The 24,902-nt window shown below is 34.9% G+C and overlaps 1 protein-coding gene across 3 annotated transcripts; it reads left to right on the forward strand.

Moving 5' to 3' along the window:
* Positions 1-400: 400 nt before the first annotated feature.
* On the forward strand, positions 401-24,546 carry LOC128998278 (facilitated trehalose transporter Tret1-like). 3 transcript variants are annotated; one of them, XM_054424338.1, is made up of 4 exons: positions 420-469; positions 3,721-3,808; positions 11,970-12,168; positions 24,276-24,546. In XM_054424338.1, the coding sequence occupies exons 2-4, from the start codon at positions 3,745-3,747 to the stop codon at positions 24,280-24,282; spliced, it is 270 nt and encodes an 89-aa protein (XP_054280313.1). In that variant the 5' UTR covers positions 420-469; positions 3,721-3,744; the 3' UTR covers positions 24,283-24,546. The 3 variants fall into 3 exon arrangements, with proteins under 3 accessions (XP_054280312.1, XP_054280313.1, XP_054280311.1); XM_054424337.1 differs by lacking the exon at positions 24,276-24,546 and having other exon boundaries at positions 401-469; positions 3,727-3,808; positions 11,970-13,777; XM_054424336.1 differs by lacking the exon at positions 24,276-24,546 and having other exon boundaries at positions 11,970-13,777.
* The last annotated feature ends 356 nt before the right edge of the window (positions 24,547-24,902 follow it).

The following is a 24,902-nucleotide window of genomic DNA, read 5'->3' on the forward strand; positions in this document are numbered from 1 at the left end:
GAGCGAACCTGGACTATTCATTGTAATAACCAACCTTTCACGTGGCACGAATGAATAGGCCTACGTCACCCAGGACATCACGCAGCATGAATACAGATATTTCTTTAAATTAATGGATCATTAACACTTATATAAAACAAAAAAAATGTTTTCGTTCATTAGCAAATGATAAACCTTAGTTTGATTTCAGATGAGAAGATACAGTATATCGAAACACTAATAAAGTGTGTGTAACTTTGCAGCTTAAAAAAAAACTTTTAATGTGAGTCTTAAACTATGATTTTATAATATTCTTGTTCAAATTGGGTTTGATATCAAGTGCCATTATACAGGTCTAAAACAGATCCACGACCTTCTGACATTATGAGCTTCTATAGATAAGCTTACATCAGAGCTGTAACTCAGAGCTGTGTTTATTCATTTCTCAAGATAGCATTTTCTAGTACCATTGAGAGCAAAACTAACCCTTGTAAGTAGTACCTTTATAGATATCATAATAATATGCAACAATATATCATTCAAAATAGAATCTGTTATTTATTAAACTTGTTTGGCCTAGTTTATCCAAGAAATCGTAAGCCAATACTGTAAGATATTTTTACAACTTAGAAGTGTAGCCAACAAATATTATAAAATTTAGTTACCATAGCTAAGATAAAAGTCAGAGTATTATTATTTATCTGTAATATTAAAAGAAATTTTATAGTGTTCAAATTAAATATTAATTTGTTTTTAAAAGTTACAATCAACACCAGTTTTTACAAACCATCTGAAAACCCTTCCAGAATTAATTTGTTACTGTAGTAAATAAAATACACCCACCGCAGTTAACCTGCAGATTAAGCGAATCTCCATTTACTGGTTAGATTTCCACTAAAATAATTACCTGAAAACTGTCAGATTTATTTCCTATGACATTAATTTTAACGAGTGCTTAGGTTTGCTGCTACAGAGAAGGTAATGGTGTGTTTTTAAATGAAATGTTGATATCTTAGTTTGAAACCAACAATATTGCCAAGTTTTATTTAAAAATATCCATAAACAAGCCAACTAAAAGAGTTTATTTAGTCTCTATAAGAATAATATGGGAATTATAGTTAATATAGTTAATTTAATATATAGTTTATAATATATAATTTAATATATTTAATATATAGTTAATTTACATTTTCCCCAGTTACAGTTAGGCATACAACAACGCTTTAATATACAAATTATTTCTTTTTTAAGCTCTAAAATAGTTTAGAAATAAATTGTGGCATTTTATGTTTTCAGCTTCAAAATGGGGAAAATGTTTACCCCCCGGTTCACAGGGGGACATAATTATTGCATGATATTTTTTTCATTTTGAGTTGGTCAGTATAACAATTTTTTATTTTTAAGAGAAAACAAGCTGTTATAGAATTATGTCTTTGTGTGTGGACATGCATGTGAACTGTATGGTACTCTAGCCTCTCATTCTGGTGCCTTGCCACATGCGACCCGTGCTGCTAGCGACCCAAAGATTTGGGCTGGAAGGTCAGGGATGTAATTTTCAACCCTGATGTAGTTGGCATGATTAGAAAGAAAGAAATTCTCCAGAAAAAAAAAATTATAAGAAATATTCTTTAAAATAACGAGGGAAATGTGGAACAAAAATGAGAAAGGTATTTTGAAAGGCTCGACTTAAGAATGAATGATTTTCGAAGAGTTTAAAAAGAGGACTCACTTAAAGAAATGTTTGAGCGCATTACTGTATGTAGTTAAATTGGAATATTGTCACGGCAATGATACAAAACAATTGTACAGTATAAATAGCTATTTTAAGTCAAGGTAAATCTGTAATTTCAATGTTTTAAAAGTTGGAAATAAAACAAAAAAATATTTAAAATGTGGTTGCTTAGTCCAACGTCAAAACTCATCTTGGTACAAGCTGGAAACCAAGTATAACCCCTCATACCCGACCATGACGGGAACGGGTCATGGTCGTGAGGAGTACGTCTGATCTCCGCGACATCGGTATCGTCTCCCGCGACAGTGGCAACACCCGAAGGCGGGGACACGCTTGTCAAGTCCGATCCTACTACGATCCGATTTTCGGGATTCCAGAAGGATCGGTGCGGGATTGGAGGGGGTGAACCATATGGTTCGATGGGGTGAACACACATGTCATATACGCTTCCGACCCATCTCCGATTTCCTCCTCTGGGTCGATCAACACTCGCCAGTCTGATTTGTAAACTACGTGCAGAAGGTGAAAAACATGTTCAAAAACTTAAGTCAGACATCTCTGGAGGGCAGGAGAAAACGGATAATTTGGGTCCATACTGCATGTAAGGAAAGTTAGGTGGAAGGGTCCATCTTATATATTAAACACTTAGGTTTTTATCTCTCGAGTTCGTTTGGCTCTTCTACCCGTCCGATTTTCATGATTGAGGTCTCGAATTAAAGGTATGCACGCACAGATTTAAAATCAAGCATCGGCATATATTTATCTTAAACCATTGTTCCTAACCCTCGATTATTCTTATACCTTAAGAATACAAGTGATTTTTAAGAAACAACCCGTCCTGCATCCAACAAACGAATAGACTGCAGTGTCGGTGCGTGATCGGAGTCAAAATCGGAGTATGGCGTGACACGTGTCGGAGAGGTGTAAACACCGGTGTTCAAAGTTATGTACCATTCCTCTCTCCGACAGTCGTACCACAGTATGATCGGAGTCGGACCGGAAGGGTGTATGACAAGTGTGTCCCCGCCTTTAACGGCAACATCCGCGATCGGCCTTTCGGTTTATTATGTTAATTCAGATCATCTCTCTGCCCACATAGAGCTCTGATAGACGGAACATCCGTTCACTTAGATTCTAATGTAGACGTCTCATATACATGCAAATCAGATCGTAGGTAAATAACCCAACCAAAGTGTTCTGTTGACAGAGTTTAAAATCATTCTATACTACATGATTTTTTTTTTACTATGATAGTTGATAGGTATGGCATAAACGGTGTTACAGTTAATCATACGTTGTCGTTTCGGTTTACCTTGGTTAAAAAGTAGTCGTATTCGACAGAAATCAGTTACACAAGAGCGCTCTGCTGTAGGCGTTGACTCAATTTAATTACGTTCATGTTTGTTCAGAACTTTAACATGGAATGAAATGTTTATCTCCATCCATAATCAAAAATATTACCTAACGCTTTGTTTATAAACTAGGATTACAGGTCAGGTAAATGCAGGTCTTAAACTCTCATGAGTCTTTTAATTTGCTTGTCTTTGCTGGAATGTACAAGGTTTACCTAAGTAAACATCCAAACTTAAGAAAATGGTTCCATGGATCAAAATAAAAAGAAAATCAAGAATAACACTTTTCCAAGATCGCTTTTATCCTTGAATTTTTTTTCAACTGATCATTATAAAACATGGTGTTTTTTTCAGTTCAGGTAAAAGATAAAAAAACTATTTTAATCCAATATAAATTTAAAAATGACGGCGATTTTAATTGTGTATATTAAAATTGCTAAAGAATTAGTATTTTTTTAAATAAATTTAGAACATTTTTATTTAGCAATTAAAATATCATATCAAACGACACCAAGTCCAAAGAACAAAAAATAACTGAAATATCACAATTTTGAATTGTAAATTTGCCTCATTTGTTTTGCTTTATTTTCTTGTTGTAGACAGGAATAATATTTTGTTTATGTTTCCTTAAACTTTTAATTAATGCACTTAATTGAGTTTCAGACAAATAATTAAAAAAATATGGCTTTACCTTCGAATAACCTGAAATTGAGATTCATGTGGCAGTACATTGGAGCGATGACAGGTATGCATTATTGTTTATAATTTATAAAAATCGTCAATCATAAACTGTCTTTAATATAAAGATGAGGTGTCTCCTATAGGCCTATAGTGATTGGTTGAGAGTATAATTATTACTAGTACTGTACTATATTTATACTTTTTTCTCATACAATATATAGTATTTAGAGGAAGTATGGTTTTCGTAAATTTTTTGAGGTTGCATTTTAGGTGGAAATATATGTATTGAGTTTCCCTGAATCCAAAAAAGTGGTTTTTGAAGTGATGAATGTGTGTGTGTGGGTGTGGGTGAGCGTGGATGTGTACAGAGCTACCAGCCTAAACATTTTGTCCGATTGTGATGAAATTTGAAAAATATACTGGCATTTTGTCTCCGTTTGTTGAAATTTTGACTTTTTAATTTCATTCTTTATGTTGTTTTTCTGAATCACTAATGATATAATATATTTATGTACATAAGGTTACATTACATTGATCGCCAAGTGATCCATGTAAGTCCGAGGAATAGGATGACGCGTTTCGACGTCAAAGCGTTATTGTTAACATACAAAAACTTGTCTAAACCATATGGTCACGTCACAGTCTTTTCCCGTACGAAACACATAACCGGTACAAAAATACATTTAAAGTAGGCCTTCTAACTAATTCGTGGTGATGTGACAACCGTTTCCCCGAATGAGTTAGTAGGTCTACTTTAAATGTATTTTTGTACCGGTGATGTGTTTTGTACGTGAGTCGAAAAGACTGTGACGCGACCATATGCTTTAGAAAATCTTTTGTATGATTTGACAATGACGATTTGACGTAGAAACGCGTCATCCTATTCTTCGGACTTACATCTCACTTGGCGATCAAGGCAAAGTAACCTTATAAATATATACTGTATATATTATATTATGATTTTTAATGGTGATTTTCCATAAAATCCATTAAATAACGGAAAAATTGTATCATCACAAAACCAGATAAAACGATAAAAACATTTTATGGTTTGGTTTATTTAACTCTAAAAAACGTTAGAACCCCAAATTCTGTAAAAATTACATTCATCAAAATTTTTGTGAATTTCCCATGAAATATAGTTATACTTCCGCCACTTTCCCGTTATAATTGATGTTGACAAGCAAGTGGAGAAAAAGGTCTGTTTGCGGGCAGCCACTTTTCTAACTGAGGAAAAACCACAGTTTAGGTTAGGTTAGTTTAGTTAAAAGCTTTACTCAGTTTTTATTTTTTATTTGCTGAACAGAAATAATCACAAAACCTCAAAAATTACCTAACCTTAACTGTGGATTTTCCTCGGTCGAAATAGTGGCAACCTTCTTACGAAAAAAAGACTCGGAGAAAGTATGTGTCAGTTTTGTTAGTAGTTAACTGATACTATACAGGAATGACCGTTGTCAATATACTAATGCTATACCCCTTATGTAAATGTGTCATTTAAAAATCCAAACTCAATAATTAATTGGACCTTTTGTATGTCATAATTGAGCTTTAGCTTCCTCCCAGACAGCACACTTTCTCCCCAGGACATCCCACGGATATTGCGACAGGATATGCAAGATATCCCATAGTAGTCCTATGGTCAACCTGGGATAGCCCAGGATATCCGCAGGAATGCGTAATGTCCCCGCCCGGGGATGTCCTACGGATCATGGTGGAAGTCGCTACGGATAAGCTCACAGCATATCCGTGGGCAGTGGCGTCATTTCACCAAATGCTTGGGGGGGGGGGGGGAAACACCGGGGAGTATGGAATACCCCCCAGCAAACAAGGGGGGTCCGGGGGTCCTTATTTTAATTGTCAAAAGCACTTCAAATAAAAAAAAAATTATGAGTAAAATTTATTTAAATTTAGGCAGAAAGTTAATGAAACTAAGAATTATTGACAACAGACAGAAACACAATAATTTTATGTTGGTAAGTTAGTCATCTAAGAAACGTGATCAGATCCATGATGTATTAATATTAAGTTTGTTATTAGATTTATGACCAATTTTTCTTGTACAACATTTAGCAATGAATACGGTTGTTTAGAGCCTATAGTTTATAACAGTTTATTTTGGTTTTTAAATAAAATACAAGTATTTAAGAACTTAAAAGCAATTCAAATTTTATCACCAATAAAATAATTTGACACAAAAGTACAAAAGGTTCTATTTAACTATATTAAATTGGTAGTCTACAATGTTCAAAATAAATTACGTAACATTTATACACATGGATAATTTTAATGTTTGAATAATTCATAAAAGTAAATGACAAAGCAATGCTTCTAAAAAATCTGAATTTTTATGTATATATATAAACTAGAAGTATGGTTTAGCGTACAGCACCAAACAGAAAAAGTAAATGAATAACAAAACTACTAATTTATTTAAACTCAAAATGTGCTATCTAAGACAATAAAACAATAATAATTTTTGTTTCAAATTACTGTAAAAGAATATACAGATTTTTGTCTGCTGTGCTTTTTAGGATTTGACAGGGGAAAATATTTGTATATTGGCTAGTACAGCATATTTTTTTCTCTAGACCAGGATCCAGGGGGCAAATGCCCCCCCTGCCCCCCCCCCCCAATGACGCCCCTGTCCGTGGGACATCCGAGGTCATCCCAGGGTAGTCCTCAGGTTCTCAGGACATATGGAACTACTATGGGATGTCCCTGGGATGAAGTGTGGTCTGGGCCTGAACATAAAAAAAAACACAAAATAATATAGATTTAGTATGAAAAGCTTACTGTCGGGGAAATAAATATGTGCACTCGAGTTTGAGCCTAAATATCTCTGAGATTAATTATCCGATTTTGTTGAAACAAAAATTAAATGTAAGCTTGTTTAAATATATTTTACGTGGTAACAATTTAAAAATTTTCCGTTTACCAGAAAAATTTATATAGTTGAAAGATCCTAAAAAGTACCGGTTTTTAAGGAACTCTGCACTAACACTGAAGTTTAAAAATTAATTGTAAACAAACCACTGAGCCAATCTTTCTGAAATTTTTATGGCTTATTGGTAGGTTTATTGTTAACATTTCCATGCATTTTAAAATTTTTACTCACAAAAGTTTTTATGCTGCTGTTAATTTTTAAAACCTATGCTAACATCGTTAATAAGACGCTAAAAATTTCGTTCAAAATACCATCGTGTTTGTCGTGACACAAGAAATAACACCAATATGATAGATTTATAATGCGAACAAAGGCGTTTTTTAAACAGATTTATATTTGTAAACAAAAATTTCTCCCGCGACTGGCAGCGGGCCGCCTGGTGTGCGTACGATATTTCCCAGCCGGGCGGGGGCGCGGCGAATCTGCGACGTTGCCGATGTGTATCTGGCCAGTGGCCACCACACTGACATTGCATCGGTATTAACTCACGGCAAACAACTGTGTATATCAATATTTAGTTTGAAATTTACATAAATTTACTAACAATATATTCTAATTAACTAGTCATGAAACAAATACATTATAATAAGTTAACTATGGTGGTATGAAAAATTAATTTTGTATTACAAGCAACAAGCCAACTGTTTTGTGTTGATTGAGCTAGTTAAAAAATTATAACAGCTAAACGCCAAGTAAATATTTTCCACCAGTATTTATTTTATGGTTTCTTTAATTTGCCACTTTTAAATATACAACTGAGAGTAGAAATCGGAGCGGTCATCACCCTTTCCGGGAAGTGTTGCGTTCAGCTGGAATATCCGATGAGTAATGGAATGTAAACATTAGCTCCCACCTTTCTTGAACTATGGTCGCTATGAGAGATGACTAACCAAGCTAACCAGTTCGTCTTAGATTTTTACACCGGTCGGTAACATCTATTCGAAAATGGCTCCTCGCCGGAATTTTTTCGATGGTGAAATACAGATGATAGTTAGTGCGATTTGTTTCTTTCATGCGGAAAAAGAAAAGTGCTGTGACAAACGTTATCCCGTGTATGATCATGTGGCCAATTGTTTTAACATCGGAACAAGGATAAATGTGGACCAATTTACCGTGGGAGCGATACGAAGGTACTTATATGATTTTTACGTGCAAAAAATGTTTCCAACGATCGAAAAATTAAGGCAGAAGCTAAATATTGATTTTCAAAGTTGTTTGCCGTGAGTGAATAGGCTGCCCATGCAATGTCAGTGTGGTGGCCACTGGCCAGGTACACATCGGCAACGTCGCAGATTCGCCGCGCTCCCGCCCGGCTGGGAAATATCGTACGCACACCAGGCGGCCCGCTGCCAGTCGCGGGAGAAATTTTTGTTTACAAATATAAATCTGTTTAAAAAACACCTTTGTTCGCATTATAAATCTATCATATTGGTGTTATTTCTTGTGTCACGACAAACACGATGGTATTTTGAACGAAATTTTTAGCGTCTTATTAACGATGTTAGCATAGGTTTTAAAAATTAACAGCAGCATAAAAACTATTGTGAGTAAAAATTTTAAAATGCATGGAAATGTTAACAATAAAAATACCAATAAGCCATAAAAATTTCAGAAAGATTGGCTCAGTGGTTTGTTTACAATTAATTTTTAAACTTCAGTGTTAGTGCAGAGTTCCTTAAAAACCGGTACTTTTTAGGATCTTTCAACTATATAAATTTTTCTGGTAAACGGAAAATTTTTAAATTGTTACCACGTAAAATGTATTTAAACAAACTTACATTTAATTTTTGTTTCAACAAAATCTGATAATTCATCTCAGAGATATTTAGGCTCAAACTCGAGTGCACATATTTATTTCCCCGACATTATCAGTTCAGTAAATTGATTAAATAGTTAATAAAAACAAATTTTGAAGAAAAAAACGAGAAAATAGTTTTTGGCCCAGACGGGTCTCGAACCTGGTACCTTCCCCTTATGAGCCTCTTAAGCCCCGCAGACGGGGACAGTAGTGGCGTCCAGTACTGGCGTCCACAAGTGGCGGCCACTGTACTGTCAAGACAGTAGCCCTACACACGGGGACAGTACTGGATGCCACAGAAACTGTTTTAGTGGCGGCCAGTGTGACACCACAGTGTTTTTGTTCAGTATCAAAATGGATGAATTTGAGTTGGAATACGAAAATGCAGTGGATGAAGTTGTTGAAGAAGTTGTCGGTGAAGTAATTAATGTTTTGAGTGAAGAATTGGAAGATATAGTAAATACCCCCGCCACTGCAAAACTGCAGACTAAGCAAATTTTATATTATCCTGATTTGATTTACACTAAAATGCCTCCTTAAAAATATCACATTACCCTATAGAATTAGTTTAACGAGTACTTAGGTTTGCTGCAACAGGGAGGGTAAAAAAGTGTTTTTTGTTGTAAAATGTTAATAGTTTAGTGAGAAATGAATGTATTTTCCAAATTCAATCAAAATATGTTCATAAACAAGCAAACTACAACAGTTGAATTATTCTCCATAAAAACAACAGGGGAATTTTTAATTTACAATTTTTTGGAATTTTCTCCGTAACCATTAGGCACACAATAACGCTTCAATATGCTTAATTATTTGTTTTTTAAGCTATACAAAATTGTTTGGAAAGAAATTGTGAAATTTTTGTTTTTAGGGTCAAAAATGGGAAAACCCTATTTTTACGCCATAAAACACCCCCCATAAACCCCCGTTCCCATAGTCCGATTTTTAGCCAATGGTGATTCCTACCAATCACTCGCTATTTTTTTCGAGTACCAGCAAACACAATTTCAAGTTTCATGTCTGAATGTGTCCAGCGTCTAAGTTATAGGTTAAAACTTAATAATAGGCCTATATTGTACATTTCGTACGGAAATCACGGACCGACAACAGTTTCCTCAGTGCTCTAATTGCGACTAGAACATTTAAGGTTAGGAAACATGGCTGTCAGTAGGTCACGTGACCACGCTACTGTCCTCTGAGCGGCCACTAAACTCAAACTATTTTGTCTTTACTGGCGGCCAGTGGCTACTGGCCGTTGAAGCGTCCAGTACCTCATCACACGTAGACAGTAGGCGGACGATTACTGGCAGCCATTAATGGCTAGGTCTACTGGACGCCACTACTGTCCCCGTCTGCAGGGGGCTTTACCCTACCTCCTGAGCTATCCGCGCTTCATGATTATGAGTATTTTCAAGTGGTGAAAGAGTAGCCGACAATTGCAATGGTCGCAATACTTAAAATATTTTTGATACTACAGTATATAATATGATTCTGTTAATCTCTTTAGGCCTCAAGTAGTTGAATTGTTTTTCTGGTAGTTGGAGAGGATACTGGTATTTGAATATAGATTATTTATTTACCATTAGATTAACACTGTTATAATTGTTTGTTATATGATTAAAATTAGTTTTCGATTATTTTATTAATTTAAAGTTAGAATTAAATACACATTTCACACAACTATGATAGAACTCTAGTTTTCCTGAACTCAGTGGTAGTAATATGTCAGTAAAGTAAAGTCAGCCCTTGCTAGCCACAGTATTAACAAGACATATTTTCAATCTGGGAAACCTTAAACTTTTAAAACTAATTATAAAACCTCATCATCTTAATGCGTGGGAATCTTATTTTATAGAAAAAACAGACCAAAATTACTTGTTAAATAATGAAGACGGCCCAATTAATTATACTCGGAATTACGGAAAATAATTACATCAAGAACAACACTGTAATATATCCAAAATTCAAAAGATTAATTTTTCTAATATCATTTTTTATTTTTTCCAATATCCTTTAAATCATCTGTTTTAACTTTGTCTAAAATTAATTTATTAAGTAAATATTTACTTTATGTACTAGTATAAACACAGCCTGAAGATGGAAACCTAGTTTCTGAAAGCGCTAGTGAATAAAACAAATTATTATATATTGGCCTTGTTGAACATTTAAATTTAGATAAACATTTAATCAGTGGTAGTAGTTTTTTTTCAGTTTGTTATCGGGACATTACAGGATATCCAGTGGATTTTGTACATGTCTTGGGATGTCATGGGACATTCTGGAATATCCTATGGCATTCGTACATATCCCGGGACTTTACAGGATATCCTGAGGTTAACTTACAAATCCCGGGACATTATGGTATATTGTAGGATATCCTGTGGATTTCGTACTCATCCCGGGATATCCTGAGGCTAGCGTACATATCCCGAGACATTCTCAGGACATATGGGACTACTATGGGATGTCCCTGGGATAAAGTGTGCTGTCTGGGCTTGTTTTCTGGAAATGGCACAACATTAGACAAACAAAATATTGGGAGGTAGTAAAATGAATCAGAGATGAGATAACCAACTACTTAAGATATCCAACTACTGTACCTCAAACTGTCAACTATGCTACCGTACACAAACACTGGTCATGCGAGTTTCAACATTAGTCCTTGATGAAGTAACCATATTTTAAACCAATTTTTAGTTTATTTGAGTTAATATACAAGCATGTTTTAATTGTATAAGTTCTGTTTGCATAATTATTAATGAGTTTATGTATACCTGATTATAATTTATTCTTCCGGTTGATTATTGTCAAAACTTTCCTATGGTCTGCACCTGCCAGTGAATGTAGGGAGCGCTCTGAATTTACATCAGCCATTTCCTATTTCTCTTAGTACAATTAATTGATGATCTTCAAACATACTGTATAGGCTTTCGCAGATGGTCTCATGAGACTTCATGGTGGTATTTGGCCTAAACTGCGTCCTAATTCGTAGATTGTTTCCAGACTGTCGCCTAGCACCGAGGATGCCACTTCGCAGTAAGAATGAAACGTCTGTCAGCAATTGACGAATGAGGTCTCAGTTGATGCCAAAATCTCCATTTTGGTCACAATTATTTGCTCCTAATGAATTAGGTTGGATTCCTTTTAGTCTCAGTTTTAATATGCCATTTATATTATATATATATATATATATATATATATATGTGTGTGTGTGTGTGTGTGTGTGTGTGTGTGTGTGTGAAAAATAGAATAATAGGGCTACTATATATAAATAAAGATTAAACATTAATGAACTTAGTACCCAAGTAATATTTTAATAAATAATTTTTACTTGGGTACTAATATTAAGTTCATTAATGTTTAATCTTTATATATATATATATAATACGCGTGTGTGTGTGTGTGTTTTAAGAAAATTATTCCTTTTAAAATAATGAGATAATAAAAATACTTAAATCTATATTATTTGTAATGTTTCAGTGGCATTACCAATGCTGATGCTGGGCATGGCTACCGCTTGGCCATCTCCTACATTACCCAAGATCAAAGAAAACAATGCACCACTCTCCTTGGACCATTCCGAGATATCTTGGGTGGTATCTCTCATGTTCTTTGGTAACACACTAAGCCCTTTACCTGTTGGTCAACTCATGGACAAGATTGGAAGGAAATGGACCTTGTACGTGTTAAACGTAATGCCTCTCACTGCATGGATTATCACGTATTACAGTCCCTCTGCATGGTACTTGTATGTTGCTCGTTTCCTCAACGGATTGGCAGCAGGAGCAGCCTACACAGTATGTGCCGTCTATATTGGAGAGATAGCAGAACCGTCTATAAGAGGGTCAATGTCCAACTTCAACAACCTTTTCAAGACTCTGGGTGGTCTATTAGTATTTATTGTAGGTCCCTATGTGTCATATGAAACTCTTGCTCTCACCTGTGGTCTGGTGCCAGCCTTGTACTTCCTTGTGGCGGCGTTCATCCCGGAGTCTCCATATTATCTTGTTATGATGAACAGAAAACAAGAAGCAAAAGAGGCTCTGAGGTGGTTGCAAAGGAAAGACGATCCAGCTCTTGATCAGGAATTAGCAATGGTAGAAAAAACTGTAATTTCCCAGACACAAAATAAAGGTTCAGTCAAAGATCTGTTCAAAGATAGAGCAAATCGTAAGGCAGTTGGCATTACTATGATCTTATCCGTGGTAAAAAATCTGAGTGGATATGATGTGATGATGGCTTACACCTCCACAACACTTCCTCCTGAGGCATTTAATTCCTTTGGTCCTAATGAATGTGTCATCATCCTGGGAGTGATATCAGTAGTTACATGTATTGGCTCTATATTCATCTTAGATAAATATCCTAGAAGATTTTTACTGACTTTGTCATCTCTAGGGTGCTCAATTATGACACTTCTTCCAGGCCTCTGGTTTTTTCTGAATGATAACACATCAGTCGATGTGTCAGCGTTCGCTCAGATACCATTCTACTGTTTTGCAATACATGCTGTGGTGTACTCAGTGGGCCTTGGACCTATTGTTGCCAATGTAAAGGGAGAACTCTTTTCAGCCAATGTAAAGGCAGTTTGTTCAGCTATGACCAGTATTGTGTTTGCCATTTTAAGTTTTCTTTCTACAAAAATATATCTTATAATTTCTGACTCTATGGGTGTCTATGTGAATTACTTACTATATGCAATAGGGTGTGCTCTTGGAACACTGTTAATCCGTAAATATGTGATAGAAACTCGAGGTAAATCTCTACATGAAATTCAGATCAGACTCAGTGAACGAAACAAGACTACTAGTGTATCTGTTATCTCTCATAGATAACGTAAAAATCCGTTCTTGTGATATACTGAACTAAACAGATTGATTAATGAACTTTTCTCAACAATCCACGCTAGGAGGGAGGCGAGTTGGCAATGGCAAATAGGGTTGGAATGTTGGAAACTGGGAACGAGTAACACTTTTTCCAGCAGCACCTGACATTTAATTTTGAGGGAATTATTAGTCTAGTCTGTCAATTATTATTTTTCTCACAAAAGCCCTTGATTATTACAAAACAATATTTAATGTCTAGTGAATATAAGAAGTAGGAAACTCACCTGGCCCTATATACATATATGTATTCTATAACATAAATGATTAGAACACTGAGCAACACTAAATTTACTCAAACTATCTCTTGTGATTGTAAGGATCTAGTTACCTACTTAAAATATACGGTTCTTTATACAGTAATATCCAAGGTGGTCTAAAAATCTGTACCTTATTTTAATGTTTACCATTAAGACTAAAATAGTTGATATTTATAATATTATATATTATTATATAATAGTACATTTTATTTCGATTGGACACTCCAATCATCATCAGAACAAATAGGCGAATGAACATTGGGTTTTGTCATAGTTTCGTCATTCGCCTATTGGGTCTGATGATGATTGGAGTGTCCAATCGAAATCGATCACCACTTATTTGTTTATTTACCGTCTTGTGAGTAACAGTATATGCGTAAATATACGTTTTAAGTGTTATAAGACGTTTATTTTATTTACTTTCTGCATATTTATCACAATATAATCACGTTCAGTTGATTGACACTTGTTTGAGAACAATGTCGACTTTCTCAAACTCCGTGTCTCTAATGTTACTATGGCTAGGCCTAGGGTAGAAGAAAATGCAAATACACCTGCTTATATTATTATTAATAATAATAATAATAATGCAAATATTTCCTTTTTAATTAATTTTAAATTCTAACTTATTTGAGAAAATTTATTAGTTGAACAATTTAGGGGGGAATATTAATTAATCATATAACAATTATAATTTATATTCAAATAACAGTATCCTCTCCAACTCCCAAAAAAAAAAAAAAAAAACAATTTAATAACTTGATGCCTAAACAGAATCATAGTATCACAAATATTTAAGTATTGCGACCATTTTTGTAGCTGTCGGCTCCTCTTAAACAGCTTGAAAACTAGTAATATCACAATCACAGATAGCTCAGAGGTAAGGTAAGAGGTTCATAAGCCGAAAGTTTCCGGTTCGAGCGAGACCCGTCTGGGGTGAAAAAACTTCTAGTTTTTTTTTTCAAAATTTGTTTTATGAACTATTTGATCATAATACTCAACTGATAAAAGTGCTTTTCAAACTAAACCTTTATTATTTTGTGTATTTATTAAGTATGATATCCTGATGGGATAGCCCAGGGATCAGGATTTGGGTGGACATAGGGATATCCCAGGGAGTTCCCCAGGAAACTCTGAGGACTTTTGTGCGGGATATACAGAGGATATCCCCCATCCCACTGGGATATCCCCTGGTCATTCCAAGGATCTTCTTGTGTTGTGAGGGTCCATATCAGACTGGACTCGTATCTTCGCTGGAGAGTTCAAGTCCGTTTCATTAGGATTCTTAATTGTAGAATAGGATATCGCTATCTTGATGCTCCAGCGAATCTCGTCAGATCCCAGTTCAATCTATGCCAGGGGTGCCCAGAAGAGGGGGGGGGCATGGCGCAACTTGCACCATCAGAATTTTGGGGGGGGGCATAATTTTGTTCTTGTTGGGATTTTGATTTTTGTGAAGGATTTTATTCCCTGCAAAAAATTACAGAAAAATTACAAAAAATATACTACTGGAATCATACGCAACAATACTGTTTATATTAATACTATTTATATTATTTATTTAAAATCCTTTAATCAGGATTACCAATGTCCAGTTTGCCGTTTAGACCAATTTTCACGTCAATACGTAAATGTATTGCTCTGGTTAAGTAAGAAGACGGTTGGTAGGCCTAGTGGCTCAACTGGCAACTCTGTCTCGCTGTCTGTCACAGCCATATGTAAATTATGAGTTTGGCAAAATTCGTATGAATCGTGTTTTTTACATTTGTACCTTATAATTTTGCATGAATCACGATAAATAATTGATTTATTTAGTCATTGCTTTTGACAATTATTACATTGCGTAGAATACTTATTCTAATATTTAGTAGGCTACAATAGGGAGGTTACATAGTTGTTATCAAATGACACTGTAAGATATATAAAACTACTTAAATAGAGCTTATAAAACTCATTCAGATCATATTTCTTAAATAAGGCTATTATTGATTTTATTAGCTTTTTTGTCATACTCTTGTAATTTAATCCTTAAGGATACAATTTACAAAATCAGCAATATAACTCGTTCCAAAGTTTAATGAAGTAAGATTCTGACATTATACTATATTTACCACTAAGATTTTATAATTTCACAATTTATTTAGGCCTAATGCAAAACATCTGGTTTCAGTATACAAGATAATACCCCCATCATTATTGAAAGAATATTAAATCAATGCATCACTAAACTTTGTAAATTAGAATACATTACATATATTTGTCATTGCAGGTTTGCAAAGGATACTACAACAATGTTACCGTATATTCGGACTGTATGATACACTGCAAAATGTACCTCATTAGTCTTATTATATGTATCAAACAAATTAGTGACTATTTTATTCATACTATTGAAGGTTTGACTGTAGTGTAGGCCGGTGCAAGGTGTTTTTTGTTGGACTGGACTTGCAAGAGTAATTTTGGCGCCCCCTGATATATAAACCCACTCCTATTTACATGAATCCTATCATTGACTATATAGTCAATGATCCTATCTATATAATGAGGTAGGCCAATAAGTAGTTTTCGAAGAGTATATATTTAATGCAATATATGCAAATTTTGTTCCCAATATCGTTTTTAAAGACACACTCCCACTTATTTTACTTTTAAACTCACGTCTACGTAGATGTGCGATGTGCAAACTGATTTAGATTTTATTATTTAAGCCATTAAACTCGATAACACCGCATAAAACAAATTTGCAAATTACGAGTAGTTTTGTCATACTGCAGCAAAAAGTCATTTTTAATAAATACATTTGCGAGTCTAATGTGGCTCTTTTACTCCATCTGGAGTAAAAAGCCTTTTTAGCGCCAATGGAGTTAATCAGACTCAGACGGGCAGATAAAAGAGAAAAGAGTCACCTTATGCCCTAGAGATGAAATTTTCATTTTTTCATTTCAAGTAAAACATGCCCACCCGCTTATCCTATGAACCACATCCAGCTGTTTTCTTAATTATCGATAGAGATAGGGACGCATCAGGGCGTATTTTAACTTGAATGTAACCAAAATCACAGAATTTAGATTAATCTACCCAAAATTGAGCAAAAGAATGAGTGTGAAATTTGTTTTGTTTTAAAATACGGGAATCAGTTTACCTATTGTGTTTTCTTTATAAACTCAATAGTAATAGATGTTGCCCTTAAGAGACGAGATGAGAACAAATAATTTTAAGCAAAATGTTAATTCAAAAATGTGTAGGGGTGTTCAACTCAACGGGGAAAGGTTTGTGAATTCTACATACATTCTTTATCCGAAAAATTGTAACTTTTTAATTACAATATAATTCACCACAAAACAAAATTTGTTCTCTCTTCAGGTAGTTGTCTCACGAAAACCGTGTACTTATGCATAAGATAACGACCACGTGTCTATAATACACGAGAAATAATCACAACGTTGCCGTGATCAATGGAGATAACAACGACCATAATCGCAGGATATGACAAAGACTGTTGCCGTGAAGTCCGTTCTCAGAGTTTTTGCTGGTTGCTATCTAGAGAATAGAAGTTTGCAAATTTGCCGTGAACTTGGGGAAATTACACAGAGGCGGCGATTGGGCAAAAGAATGAGTGTGAAATTTGTTTTGTTTTAAAATACGGGAATCAGTTTACCTATTGTGTTTTCTTTATAAACTCAATAGTAATAGATGTTGCCCTTAAGAGACGAGATGAGAACAAATAATTTTAAGCAAAATGTTAATTCAAAAATGTGTAGGGGTGTTCAACTCAACGGGGAAAGGTTTGTGAATTCTACATACATTCTTTATCCGAAAAATTGTAACTTTTTAATTACAATATAATTCACCACAAATCAAAATTTGTTCTCTCTTCAGGTAGTTGTCTCACGAAAACCGTGTACTTATGCATAAGATAACGACCACGTGTCTATAATACACGAGAAATAATCACAACGTTGCCGTGATCAATGGAGATAACAACGACCATAATCGCAGGATATGACAAAGACTGTTGCCGTGAAGTCCGTTCTCAGAGTTTTTGCTGGTTGCTATCTAGAGAATAGAAGTTTGCAAATTTGCCGTGAACTTGGGGAAATTACACAGAGGCGGCGATTGGGCTTGAGAGGTGGGGGGGGGGGGCGAAATCTAGATTTATTGTTGACATAAGTCTATTTTATAATTTTGATAAATATTCCTTTTGAAAGTGGTGGGGCAACTGCCCCTCCTGGCCCCCCCTAAACGCCGCCTCTGAAATTACAAACTGTAATTCAATAGCGATAAAAATTCTGCTTCTGTTTCAAAAATCGCAAATGTTTGTGGTATAGTCCTTATTTGTTTGGAGTCAATTGTGAAGCCTAAAAAAACACGCTAGGTGTTCGTTTTTACTGACATATACATACTGACTAATTTTATAAATTGAAGGGTGTAGTGTGGATGTCATTCTTTGGGGGGCATTTATTAGGCTTGGTTTGGGGGGGCATGCACCATTGCCCTTGGGGGGGGGCTGGGCACCCCTGATCTATGCAGCTTGGAAGATGGGAGGAAAATTTCGGACGCTTTGTTATCTCATGAGGATTGCAAAATGGAACCGTCGACTGCCCTGAGCTGTTGGGAGGAATACCATTCCACGTTCCTATCCGTAAGATCCAAGGATACGTTTGAGTGGCGGCACTACAATACGAGGTTGGTGCAGTATTGGATTTTCCCCATTCCAGCAGGGCTGCTTTCCGTTCCAAATTAATTTGTGTCGCCTCTTCTCTGTAAATACTTTATAGTTAATGCCTACATTATGTTAACGGAACTTTGTTCTAACCTTCGATCAGCTGATTATTTTTGTCTATTTAGATCTTTTTTGTTATGTTAAGTCTTGAGTCTTGCTTAGGGAATTCCAAACCGTGTATTTAAGTGTTGTTTGGTTATTGTTTCACGCAATTTATCATGGTTTCTAACTTCATTGTTGGTTTGTTTTTCTTGTTATTGTTATTTATTCAGTCATAGCCTTTATTTGTTGTTAATAGTTTTAGTTTGATATAGCTTACCCAAGTAGCACACATCGTTGGCCCAACGTTGGGAAATGGTCGGCATGTTTGGGAAATGGTTGGCAGAAATTTTAACGATTTGCCAACGTTGGCCCAACGGAAACTGGTATTCGTTGGCCCTACAAAGGAAAGAATCGTTGGGCCTTCGTTGGGTTTAAGTATAAAACATTCTAAAACGAATTTTAACAAATAGATTTATTTAAAAGTACATAAATGTTATGGCAGCAGAATATAAGACAAATATTGTAAAAATTTTGATCAATAATGAATGTAGTCAGATGATGTTGTGATACTAGATACAGTGGGGAACACCTGCTTAACATATAATAATTATTATAATTATTTTTTTGTTATATTCTTTAACTTATTTAAGCAAGTCTTTAATAGTTATAGAGAAAAGATTAATTAATTATATAACAATCAATTATAACAGTAGCCTACTAATCTAATGGTAATTAAATAATCTATATTCAAATACTAGTATCCTCGTGACCATTGCACCTGTCGGCTACTCTTTCACCACTTGAAAACACCATTGATCATCAAGCACAGTTAGCTCAGAGGTAAGGTGTGAAGCTCACATGTCGAAGGTACCGGGTTCGAGACCCGTCCCGGCCAAAAATTTAATTTCGTTTTATTTTCAAAATAAGTTTTTATGAACTATTTAATCAATTTACTCAACTCATAATTATGCTTTGCATACAAAATCTTTATTATTTTGTGTTTTTTTATGTTTATGCCCAATGGGATGGTTGGCCATCCCGCAAAAAATTGTTGGTTGGCCAACCGTTAGACTGAGTGCCAAAACATACCGTTGGCCAACGATCGACATAAACGTTGGGCCAACGATTTGCCAACGATTTTTGCTACTTGGGTACTTACTGTACCTTTTTGTAAAATGATGATACCGTGGAAATAAATAAATAGAATTGAATCATACATAAAATGAAATTGGCTAAGTGTGCAGGTTTGATGCTGTGCAGTGGGCGGGCCATAGATTTACTCATAATACGAATAACAATAACATGATTTATACTCAATGCTAGAATTGATTTCTCTTTTGTCAATTATTACTTTCTTTCCCTTTTCTCTCCCTCCTTCTCTACTCTCGAACTCAAACCATATTGAACAGTCGAACACTAAAAAAAATCACTTGCACTGCACTGATGGCGATGGCTCATCTCCTCATGGCTTCCTCCTTTTCTTTTCCTTTCGTCCTCGACTGCCAGCGCCAGCCCACGCCCACTGTTAGTTTTAGTTTTAGTTACTGTTCCATCTCTTAGCTTCCAGCCTTTTCGTTCCATGTAAACTTAATTAATGATTTAGGAGTTGGATTTTGTTTCATAATAAATATTTGTGGTAAGTGAAGAAGACGAAACCCTTAAAGGTAATATTTCAAAGCTTAACCTCGTTACAGGTTCTTCATCTTTTACCCTAGGCCTATGGAGGATTGGGAGTGATGACGTCATTAAAAATATAAAAATTTTTGACTAGGCCTACACATATTTTGCAAACTTTTAATAAACACATGACTTGGGTACAGTTTCTTAACTGGGCTATGCTAATATCGATTGAAACTATCGATTCGATTAGTAAACCTTCGTGCGATTTTTCACCATCAGCAAGTTTGGTTGGTTAGGTTAGGTTATGATAGTTTAATTTGATGATAAATATATTTTAAAATATTGATTATTAATCAATATTTTCAATTCGATGGTTTCAATCGATATTAACATAGCCCAGTTAAGAAACTGTACCCAGGGACTTGAATTGGGGAACTTAAAAACTCCTTTAGCGAGTGTGGGCACTGTCTTTTTAATAACTTAGGCTGTTAGCAGATCTTAAGGAGTTCTATTTCGTCGACGTCGAAGCGTTGGATGAAGTTTGGGTAAACTTCCATAAGTTAGCCTAGCCTAACTTATCTGTTGGCACAAACAACCAAATGAGTAACTTAATATTGATTATTCGATTGTGTAGTTCGATATATTGTTTGGTTCTAGGCTAGTTAGGTTAGGTTAACCGTTTATATTTGTGAGAGCGGGAACATTATTGCACCGTTATTTTTAACCAAAATCCTAGTTTCTGGTGATACATAGCCTAAATCTGTATAGGTTCCTATGGCCACGTTAATGGCAATAAATACGGGCCTATTCATTTCTAACTTGGAGCATTCTGATTGATTTGTGGATTTTTAGTGAGAACATTCTCTAGAACCTTCTCCCTGTTAGTTCAGTTTTTGAGTTTTTAAATGGCAGACTAAGATATTATGTTCGTGTTGAAAATAAGTACAGTTTAATATTGCACATGTGGTTCTCGCAGGATAAAAGTGCTTGCACTAGAAGTAAAAATTGGTTACATCCCTCTTGATAGCCCCTTTATCGATATCAGCTTTGTAAGGATTAAAGAACTATAGCAGCTAAACCAAGTTGAAGCCTTGGTCTGGTTAAGTTGTTAGCCTATAAACTTATTGTACATTTATAAAGATAACTAACAGAGTGTTGATTTCTTACCATCTGCTTCTTATTAGCCTATGCATACACTAGTCCTGGCGTAGTAAAAATATTGTAACTAAGTTGAAGGCTATACAGCGGTTTCAGTAATGGCGATTGTTTTGAAATTTTTTCTGTTTTGCCTCCAGGATAGGCCTAGTAATGTTAACCTTTTTAACCTATTTAACCTTATTATTCAACTGAATGGATATATTCAATAAAAAAATAGTAGGACTGATTATGGTATAAGTATTATAGAATTGAATGTTAATAATTGAACAAATTTTTTAGAAGTTTTGAACTCTTCCCAACAGGCGACTTTTATGGCCTAGGTCGGGCAAAAATGAATCAAATAAGAAAAGATAATTTTCATTTGTGTTTTTTATTCCTGTATGTATAGCCTTCATCAAATAAACACAATGAAACAGCTTATACTATCTCTAAATAATTTTTAACTTGTTATAGCTTATACACACAAAAATGGTGCGGATATATTTGCCACCCGTCATTGAAAACCAGGACTATTTATGTTACAAGCGATTGTGTAAACTACTTCATTGTGTAACTATTTCATGTTGCTAGACAGACAACAACTGTAGCTTTTAGTGCCATTAAAGTTAACGTAGTGTTGCACGCGCAGCATAGTGGGGATGGGGATTGAGTGGGAGAGGATGGCTTGTCACTTTGAAGGTCGCAACAGTTGCAGGGGAGTAAGTTAGCGCTGTGGTAGCCCGACTGCAAAAATACCAGCCAGGCTGACCCAAGATAAGGTTGTTACATCCATTTCCCGTTCGGAACATAACAACCCATATGAGGATACATCCACCACCCGTCCTTATATGTCAAAGACTTGTGCGGATATATTCGACTACCTCTCCTAAAAGGTTAGGCTAAGGGGAGGCGGAATCCCTATCCCTGTAATGCTAACGTAAGGTACCTTTTTGGAAAAACTATATGGCCTATCTCTCTGAAATTTTTGTCAGTTCTTTGTAGGCCTACCTTTGACACATGTCCTGAGTTTTTTTCAGGCTTTTAAATTAATAAATAGCTTAGATAAAAAAATGTTGGAAGTACTAAGATTTTTTCAAATTTCTTGTGATAAGTTATAGCCTATATATATTTTTTACCAAGTAGGATGGAATCAGGCCCTAAAAAAACTCAGTGTATTTACCACTCTGGAAAAAGCTATTGCAGGAAAATATGGGGCTGAAATGTTTAAGGTATGCAAAAATAACGCATATCGCATATTTTCTATAGGCCTACCTCTAGGCCTAAGTTATACGCCGTTTTCCACAAATTGTTATTTTTGTCATGTTATGTAATTTATTTTATGTTATGTTATTTTTGTTGTGTTATGTTTGTCATGTTGTTGTTATGTAGTTTGGTTGGAATATTTAAACGGGAACTACTAGGGATAGGGAGTTAAATTTTTACACAAAATGTATGTTATCTGTTTTCTTTCTTTCAAAGCTATTGCTGTCCCCATCACCAAGGTAACTTACATATTTAATAAAAAAAATATACAAATATATCAAAACTAAAACCTTATTTCAAAAGAATTCAGGCCTCGCCTATGCATTTGTTCCAGATTTTTTTATAGGGGTAAATATTTTTAGCACCAAAGTGTTATACAGTCCAACCTCGGTATAACGAATCTGAAGGGACCGAACTGAATATTCGTTGTATCAAGGATTTCGTTAAAACGAGGTTCGTTATATTGAGGTTAGGTTTGCAGGAATTTCGCTAAGTCGAGGTTCAGAACCAGCATCAGTCAATATAGGTCGGAATTTGACCTCATTAAAACACAAATAAAGTAGCCTAGGCTACAATACTTTAAAGTACAGTGTTTACATTGTAAAGTAGAACCTCGATTATCTGGGGTACTAAAGGGATCTTTAACATTGCGCAATCATGACATTTCTAGTCATTGACCTTGGTGCAGGTGTAAACTGTAAGTTTAAAATCACAGCTTACTCTAACCAACCTTAAACACTGCATTGTATAGCAATAAAACACTCAAAGAACAAAAGAAATCAGTAGATAGTTTTGTAAGCTGCTTGTGATAGGCCGGTAGGCTACAGTACTGCTTTAAATCACAACAGAGGAATGTCAATACCGTAATAATCATCAACTATACATTGGTGTTGCCTTAGTTTAAGCAAATCGTATTGAAAATAAAAAAAAATTATAGATAAGTCGTTATAAAAGTGTATAATCATAGCCAACTTAAAGATAATAAAAACACTCGTAAAAGGAATGTTAATACACCGATGTTGCTATTCTTTATCTTTGCTTTGTTCTTCTATTATTTTTCTCTCTTAGGTTTCTCTCAACGTTTCTCTTCATCCAAAAATTGTACAAGTCACCATAGTTACTTACCCAATCACATTTCACTAAACATTACGTCATCTCAGTCCTCAGTGAATGAAATCAGTTTTCAGTTGTAACATAGCACGCATGCAGCGACGACAGCAGACAGGGATGTGTAAACGGAGCAGACGAATGTTAGCGCAAGCGTTGACGTCACCTTTCCATTTCATTTGATGAAGAAACTGATTTTTCTAAAAACAATAATTGGGGGTGGGGGGTTCGTTGTATCGAGGGAGAGGCACAGACAATTTGTTAAGTAGAGGTTAAATTCGCTATGTAGAGGTTCTGACAATGATAAATTCGCTATATATTGAGGTGTCTTATTTTAGCCGGGATCATGAAAAATTTGTTAAATCAAGGTCGTTGATATGGGTTGTTCGTTATGTAGAGGTAAAACATACATTGTGTCTTATGGAGAGTTCTAGGGGATTCAAAAAAATTTGTTATATCAAGGAATTCGTTAAATCGAGGTTCGTTATATCAAGGTTAGACTGTATATCATTCTGTCCTGGAAGAAAAGTTCTATAATTTGGTGAAATAATTAAAAAAAGGCAAACAAATATTTACCTTACTGCCTCCCCTTAATTTGGTTGAAAATAAAATTCTTTTTTTTTAAATAAACATCTTGTTTGTCAATATCGTAGTAATAGCAATGTCTAAACACATGGTCCATTTTTAAACGTCCTGTCCACTGAGTATATGACCAGTTCATATCACTTAACTTTCATGAATTTGTTTGCAGATTGTGATGTGCTATGGTGTTGCTGTTGAATCAAGAACCCGATTACTTCAAGACTTCTACACCAAAAAATATTTATTCAACGACTATAAAACCTTCTAAACTTAACCCCTTCCTACTCCCTACTCCTAAAACCACAACCTGAGAATTCATAATTTTGCATTAAACTGCTTATAGACTACTGCTAATAACATTTTCAAGTATCTAGGGCCCACAGTTTGAACTTAGATTTGTAACTCAATAAAATTGTTAATGTGATTCATTTTTAGTTCTAGTCATGTTTTTGGCAGATGATTTTAGTTGGCCAAGATGTGTGAACTTACGTTGAGGTAGTTAAAGGCTAAGGTTGCACATTTTTTGCCTTACTTTATAACTAGAACTCATAGGCCAAATATTTAAGCTATTTTTCATTATTTTTTTTTTACTTGAAATTGTTTGATAGGAAATTTTAAATGCTAAATAAATGTTCTTGACATATTTATCATAAAATCTGCCATTTCAAATATAAAATTTAAATAGCCGCCATTTAGAAATTTGGAATTGGACCAAGTTAATTTTTGTTTCTAATACAGGTCTCTTATACGTTGAGATACATGATAAGTTTCATAAAGAGAAGGGCTTTAAATATAA

The sequence above is a fragment of the Macrosteles quadrilineatus genome, unplaced genomic scaffold (assembly GCF_028750875.1).
Source record: "Macrosteles quadrilineatus isolate MER2022 unplaced genomic scaffold, UCM_ALF_1.0 Scaffold_7__1_contigs__length_78375512, whole genome shotgun sequence".
NCBI lineage: Eukaryota > Metazoa > Arthropoda > Insecta > Hemiptera > Cicadellidae > Macrosteles > Macrosteles quadrilineatus.

Bases quoted from the DNA above. Each gene is read 5' to 3' on its own strand.
- LOC128998278 (XM_054424337.1), top strand. From the start codon at position 3,745: ATGGCTTTACCTTCGAATAACCTGAAATTGAGATTCATGTGGCAGTAC. The intron at 3,809-11,969 runs GTATGCATTATT...GTAATGTTTCAG, and splicing joins GTACATTGGAGCGATGACAG to TGGCATTACCAATGCTGATG.